The 8224-nt window shown below is 35.4% G+C and overlaps 1 protein-coding gene across 1 annotated transcript in view; it reads right to left on the bottom strand.

Annotated features, from left to right (window-relative positions):
* Positions 1-8224, bottom strand: part of LOC121386559 (sodium-coupled monocarboxylate transporter 1-like) — a 42203-nt gene that overhangs the window by 31547 nt on the left and 2432 nt on the right. Inside the window, exons 2-5 of the mRNA XM_041517502.1 lie at positions 6401-6473; positions 5753-5800; positions 4624-4691; positions 2467-2547 (exon numbers count right to left, since the gene is read on the bottom strand). Coding sequence (XP_041373436.1) covers positions 2467-2547; positions 4624-4691; positions 5753-5800; positions 6401-6473 — 270 coding nt within the window. The remainder of the gene's footprint in view (positions 1-2466; positions 2548-4623; positions 4692-5752; positions 5801-6400; positions 6474-8224) is intronic.

Below are 8224 nucleotides of genomic sequence, written 5' to 3'. Positions count from 1 at the left end.
AACAATTAAAGAACTCGTTGTATACATTGTATTGTTTAGGATATCAAAGTCTGTATATTCAATGTGTTTGTTGTCGTCATCATATTGGCATTAGCCAGAATAACATTTTACTTCGTAATATATATATATATATATATATAATATATATATATATATATATATATATATATATATATATATATATATATATATATATATATATATATATATATATATATATATATATATATATATATATATGTATATATATAGAGAGGTTATTACCAGAGTGTTTTTCGGTATCGTCAATATCATATATTAGGAATAAAAATACATTATTTTTATTCCTAATATATGATATTGACGATACCGAAATACACGAGAATAATAATCTCTTTATCATATAAGCTCAAGCTTAATACAACGTCTTTTTGTAAACTGTACACCAACTTTAATTCCGTTCCGCCATTACTAGATATTCAAATGACATAAGAATATGTGGCGCGGTGTATTTTTGAATGGAAATGACGTTAAACTCGAATGACGTCATTTTGAATGTCCTTACATCAAAATAAAGTTATGCCTAACGTTTTTTGTTTTCTGAACGCTGGACAGCTTTCAGTGTCAAATTGCCATTGAAATGTTTTTATTTGACGACTATGAATGCATACGTCAACCATGGAGTGTCACCCAAGTACGTTTGCTTAAATGTCAATAAACCTAGTGCCGAGACCTCGACTAATTTACATCTAATTTGCAAAGTTATCAAATGCACTGAAAATGTGATATTAGATGACATAAATATATACATATATATATATATATATATATATATATATATATATATATATATATATATATATTGCACTTTTGTCCTACGCTATTACTCCGATTTCACGCCCTTCGACGATCTTCAGATAGCTGATACTGGTGAAAAGATTGCAGGGTTTTTATTTTTATGTAGTGCGGTTGCGTGGTTTGAGCTACTGGTGTGACGGCATTTTGAGATGAGCTCAGTCCTTTTGTTGAGATTGTTTTTTGTCTTTTGTTTGTAGGAGGGCGAGCTTTTCCTCAATGCACAGGTTACATTGGCCGGAGTTTCGTTTGTACGTGTTCGACTGTTTGATAATTTGCCAGCTTATTTCATAATTTGTTCGCTGTTTTTTTACATTCGAACACGTACAAACGAAACTCCGGCCAATGTAACCTGTGCATTGAGGAAAAGCTCGCCATCCTACAAACAAAAGACAAAAACAATCTCAACAAAAGGACTGAGCTCATCTCAAAATGCCGTCACACCAGTAAGCTCAAACCACGCAACCGCACTACATAAAAATAAAAACCCTGCAATCTTTTCACCAGTATCAGCTATCTGAAGATCGTCGAAGGGCGTGAAACTCGGAGTAATAGCGTAGGACAAAAGTGCAATATATATATTTATTGCATGCTCTACTCTCTCTTAAAGTATTGAGCACCTTTCAAGCCTTTAATGATAACCACCAGTATTCTATATATATATATATTATATATATATATAATATATATATATATATATATATATACATATATGGATGGTACGAAATTATTGGGAGGTAAATTCTAGTCTATAGTCTAAACAGGGAACGCGTTATTTGATCATACTATGGAATTGACTACTTGTTATGTATTTCTAAGCCGATTGATTTGTAAATTGCACGCAATAGAGACACCCGAGGCGACCGCTCTAACGACTGAGCTAGATGTCATCCCTGAACGAAGAAATCCATGCATCAATATTTACAGAAATAATTAGTCCAGAAGCCAATTCTGAAAAGAGGTCTAGAAATGGTTGAGCTCAGCGCCTACTACACAGTTGGTTTGTCATTTCAGGCTGCTTGGGGGACGTCTCTGGAACATTTCTAGCTCTGATGTTAAGCTGAATAATTGTGGCAGCAACAATAGGTGACAGTCTATTTTGTAAGAGGGGTATGGAGTGGGTTGGCTTAGGTGCATATACAATAGGTGACAGTCTATTTTGTAAGAGGGGTATGGAGGTGGGTTGGCTTAGGTGCATATACAATAGGTGACAGTCTATCTTGTAAGAGGGGTATGGAGGTGGGTTGGCTTAGGTGCATATACAATAGGTGACAGTCTATCTTGTAAGAGGGGTATGGAGGTGGGTTGGCTTAGGTGCATATACAATAGGTGACAGTCTATCTTGTAAGAGGGGTATGGAGGTGGGTTGGCTTAGGTGCATATACAATAGGTGACAGTCTATCTTGTAAGAGGGGTATGGAGGTGGGTTGGCTTAGGTGCATATACAATAGGTGACAGTCTATCTTGTAAGAGGGGTATGGAGGTGGGTTGGCTTAGGTGCATATACAATAGGTGACAGTCTATTTTGTAAGAGGGGTATGGAGGTGGGTTGGCTTAGGTGCATATATTCTAGGACTTTTGATATAACAAGAACACTGGGTGGAATGGAATAAAGACTATTAAAACTTGAACCTGTATAAGAACGGCCAACATCCCAGCAAGCATAATCACTGTTTGGAAAACATCAGTCCAAATAACAGCCTTCATTCCGCCCTGAAATCAGTACAGAGAAAACAAATGAAAGAAAGAAAGAAAAGAATGAATGAAAGAAAGAAAATTAATAAATGTGAAAACGGAAGAACCATAGTTGTTGAGAAAAAACAAAAACAACTATAAATATAATTAATTAAATGAAATAAAAGGATTGACTTAATGCAAATTAAAAAAATTAAAAATAAATTGATTTGAATTAAACTAAACTAAATTGAATTGATTTGAATTATTAAATTAAATTAAATTCCATCAAATTCTTTCGAACTCAATTAATTTCATAAACAGATGAAGTTAATTAATATCTACATAGGATTTATATATAATTGTAATTAAGGAATGTCACGGGGATCCTATAATACCCGAACTGAATAAAACACGATTATCCAAATATCTCTCCTAACTGTATATCTATTAGATCTCTCTGTATCGGGCAGTCCAATACCCGAGTGGCTCGTCTCTAGGTATATCAAAGATACGATCTTACATAAATATGTGTTATTATAGCACGTTTAGTTCACTAGAAAACACAACAAAAACACAATACACTTTGGAATCTGTATTAATACTACGCTGACAAATGTACTGCCGCAGTAGTTAATTAATAACAACAATATAATAACAACCCAGAACTAATCACTTAATTAGTTAATCACTAGGTGTCTAGTTTACACAATATTCTAATCCCTTCACCGTGACACAAAACCCACACGTGTGATAATTGAGAAACGCTTCCAGGGGAACTTAATTAATAAAGGAATTACAACTCTATTCCTAACTGGTTAATTTTTAATTAACCCTTAACTACTCATTCAGTAACCTTGTAATACAGACTTAATACTGGTACCTATCACAATAAAGACAATAACATACAGTTTACCTAGGTCCTCTAGGATGACCGGCTAAGCTTTATATTTTTAGAACAGTGAAGCCTACAATTTACTTCGTCAGTTACCGGAAACACTGTCTAAATAATATTGGTATAATACAGTATTAAAATATTTAAAGTCACATCAATCACATCAAGGTTATACAACAGAGCAGAAATAATATATTTACCAGTCCGGACGGACAACGTTCCCCTGGAACCTTCCTTTTGGTTCTCCCCGATATATATAAAATCCTAGCTATTTATTATAAACCCGAATATCGCCTGGGGTTACAAGGCGGTACCGAATACCTACAACGGATATTTCCAAAGCGACCAAGACGGCATATTTTTCTTAGATGGTCAGACTAGCTGTCGCCAATCGCTAGAAAAACAAGGTCGTAAAACAGAACTCGCGGACGTATTACGTAACTACTGGCCACATGGCCTCCACACATGGTCTGGGTGTGTATTGGGAACAGCTCGACCACCGTCGCGCGGAGGTATTACGTAACAAAGTGCCCACCTAGTCTAAGTGCATATTGGGACTGCACACGGCCCTCTAAATCAATTAATATCGCCACAGGCGAAAAAAAATAAGAGCATGTCCCGTCACAAGGAAGAAGAAGAAAAAAGACGAATTAACTAAAAGGAGACGAACGCAAGAAAGAAGAAAAGCAATGCATCAAACGTATTATAACGCAATATAGAAGATGAAAAAAGTGAAGACGGAAAGTAGAAGTTAAACACGAAAAAGAGTGAATAGAAGAAGAAAAACGGCAATGAGAACAAGAACATGAAGAAAACGAAAATGAAAAAAAAGGAGGACAAAAAGGAGTTCCAGAAGAAGAAGATTATGAAGATGTATATGAATATGATGATGATGATTAATATGAAGATTATGAATATATGATGATGATGATGACGATGAGACTGATGACTATGATGATAATGAATAGGATGATGATAATGAATAGGATGATGATAATGATGCTGATGATGAATATGATAATGATGAATATGACGACGGCGATGACGATGATGATGATTAATATGATAATGATGAATATGAGGATGATTTTAAATATGAGTATGATGATAACGAATATAACGATGATGTATATGTTGATGAATATGATGATAATGATGATTATGATGATGATGATGATGATGATGATGAAGAAGGAAGACGTCTGCTATCAGTGACTTACAATGGCTGTGTAGAACGTACAGACAACTCCAACCATGATGATGATGGCCCAGACTGGGAAATCTGTCACTGTCAGAAATAAAAACCACAACAGTGAAACGTCATCCATGTGATAGCAGACAATGGAATATCTATCATGCTTATTTCATGTCTGACTATGTCTGCGTCACATCGTCTGTACCGCATATGCTACTGTATTATTATTTTTATTTGTCTTCTTCATTCATTTATCGTACAGATTGTTTACTACTTGTCATGGGCTTTGGCTATTCTAGGTATTGTGTACTAAAGTAATGTCGGAAATATAATAAAAATAATTTTTGTCAACTATTTCTTTCATATGAAACTGACAAGTAAATATTTTGTAAATATCTATTTAATGATACTCTACTTCTTGACAGTTTTGCTTAAAGGTTACTTAGAAATGTCTACAAATATTTCGTTTCGGAGAGGAATAGGGGTAAACAATAATCAGTCCCCCCCACTGCCCTCCGTACGCTTATGGAATTGTTTAACAAAGCTGTCCTTTTCAGTAGATATGGCGGGATCTACACGGTAAAAGGACACGCGATGTAGCGTATTATAAAGTTAAAAAGTTAAAGTTTGTTTTCTTTAACGACACCACTAGAGCACATTGATTAAATTATCATAGGCTATTGGATGTGACATACAGTCTTAGATAGGAAACCCGCTACATTTTTTTCCCCATTAGAACGAGAAATAGCCCAATGGACCCACCGACGGGGATCGATCCCAGACCGACAGCGCATCAAACGAGCGATGAACCACTGAACTACGTCTCGCCCTCTGTAGGGTATTATTGTCTTACGCATCTGGATTACAAAACGTAGTCCGATATCAAACTCGTATCTCTGCGCAAGGCAGCCGAAAGGAAGTTTTTGGTAAAGTCGTGATTGCTTCCATGATCCACTATCAGGTGCGCGTAATTGGGAGGACTGCCACTCTCCTAGCTGATACGTAACATGATGCTTTATCCATCTTGCACCTCCCGTACGAATATTGCCACTCCAAAGACTAGCTTAGAAAAGTCCAACATGCACAGGGAAAAACTTAATGAAATATGTACATCGACAAAAATCAGTTTTACTAGAAAACCCAAAATGTCTTACCAGCACTGAGTGCAGTGGAAGGTCCGTACAGTACTATCCCCATACCGACTGACTGAAATACAAATCAATATTTATTCAAAATCGTCATTATTGTTAAATTGTTCACTGATATTATTTCTAACCTGGCATACTATCTCACTTCAACAAATACATCTCTCTCTCTCTCTCTCTCTCTCTCTCTCTCTCTCTCTCTCTCTCTCTCTCTCTCTCTCTCTCTCTCTCTCTCTCTCATTTTCTCTTCCCTCTCATTATCTCTCTCTCTGTCTCTCTGTCTGTCTCTGTCTCTCTCGCAGAACGAAGAGGAAGGCTCTCTCTCTCTCTCTCTCTTCTCTCTCCTCTCTGAACGAAAAAAGGTTCTGGTATCTCTTTCTCTCTCTGTATGTGTGTGTGTGATATCTGTGTGTGTATCTGTGTGTGTGTGTGTTTCAAAAAAAAAAAAAAAAAAGAAGAAGCAAAAACTAAAATAAAACAAAACAAGCGAAACAAATCCAAACAAATCCACCCTAAAACAAACAACAATAATCTAGTATTATGTTAAAATAATAAATATGCAAGTGCATGCAATTCTCTATTAGATATACTTTAACGGTATTTTGTTTCAAAACGTCTCTGAAACTCGTTTAAGAAGTAAAGCACAAGTATTATTACTTACTGCTCGCAGAACGAAAAGGAAGGCGCCGAACAGACGTATCGACCTCGACTTGAAGCGCATTTCTAGGTACTGAAACGAAAAAAGGTTGTGGTATGTGTTATCTTATCTGTGGGATGGTGCATATGAAAATTCACAGCCAGTTTCTTCTCTCATTAACCACATGTCCGACGCCATATAACCGTAAATTACAAAATGTGTTTGCATCGATAAATAAAACATGTTTTCCTTCCATGCTAATAATGGCGGTATGTAGAACGCTAGTCTAGTACGAGGACGGTTTGGGATCGATCCCCGTAGGCGGACCTATGCATTTTTTTTTTGTATCGTTTCAGCCAATGCGCAATGACTGGTACGTCAAATACCGTGGTATGTGCTATCCTATCTGTGGGATGGTGCATATAAGAGATCCCTTGCTACTATATGTCAAAACTAACAGAATGTTGATATCCAATAGCTGATGATTAGTAATCAATATGCTCTAGTGATGTCGTTACACAAAATCAAACTTTATCTTTTTCCCATGCTCATACTAGTGTTGGAACTGTTGTAAGTAATACATTATTATACGTAAATAACATTTCCATACTGTAGCACTATGGTGTTTAATAACTCACACAACGCCCTGGGTTGCATGTAGTCACTATGGTGTTTAATAACTCGACTTCAACTAGAGATGCATGAACTCCGGTGTTTGGACATGCTCGAAACCTCATGTAGATCACTATGGTGTTTAATAACTCACACAACGCAAATGTTGCATCATACTCACACAACGCAAATTTGGCATGTACATCACTATGGTAATATCACTATGCAACTGTGCATTTAATATACAGTAAATTTAAACTACTCTTATAACGAACTGCAACGACCAGACACATCGGTTCGTTACAGCGGTAGTTCGTTATACACATCGGCGGAAGTTAGCCGTTTTTATTCAGGAAGTCGGCCATTTTGGATTTTTCAAATTTAAACAAAAAATAGTGGGTTTAAAAAAAAAAAAAAAAATTCATTTCTTATCATCAAATATCTGTACAGTCGTTTTGGATGCATTGCCATTAATGCTACTGACAGATAAGATACAAAATCAAATACAAATTATGATCGATTCGCTGTATATACACTCTAATTTACACTGAAATTCACAATTTTGACAAACAAATTGATTCGTTTTAACAGTTAATTCGCTATACATAGTTCGTTCTATATATTCAAATTTATTAATACTATATATGGTGGGGGTGTTGGGTGGGGATGGGGGGGGGGGGGGGGGGGGGGTAAGGGTGGAAACATGACTTCACAAACAATTCGTTCTAACCGGTAGTTCGTTGTAAGCGTGTTCGTTCTAAAAGTACTGTACTGTAATATACTCTACTTTGATATGTCGATCCAATCATTTTGTTTGTTTTTGTGTTTTAGTTTGATCTTTGTTTGTGTTTGTTTGTTTTTGTGTTTTAGTTTGATCTTTGTTTGTTTTTGTTTGTTTTTGTGTTTTAGTTTGATCTTTGTTTGTTTTTGTTTGTTTTTGTGTTTTAGTTTGATCTTTGTTTGTGTTTGTTTGTTTTTGTGTTTTAGTTTGATATTTGTTTGTTTTTGTTTGTTTTTGTGTTTTAGTTTGATCTTTGTTTGTGTTTGTTTGTTTTTGTGTTTTAGTTTGATCTTTGTTTGTCTTTGTTTGTTTTTGTGTTTTAGTTTGATCTTTGTTTGTTTTTGTGTTTTAGTTTGATCTTTGTTTGTGTTTGTTTGATTTTAGCTGCAGTGTTGTTTATAACCGTGTAAAGTTTTTGTGTTTTAGTTTGATCTTTGTTTGTTTTTGTTTG

This window comes from Gigantopelta aegis, chromosome 12 (genome assembly GCF_016097555.1).
Source record: "Gigantopelta aegis isolate Gae_Host chromosome 12, Gae_host_genome, whole genome shotgun sequence".
In the NCBI taxonomy this organism is placed as follows: Eukaryota; Metazoa; Mollusca; class Gastropoda; order Neomphalida; family Peltospiridae; genus Gigantopelta; species Gigantopelta aegis.
This window is presented reverse-complemented; position numbering and strand designations above follow the sequence as displayed.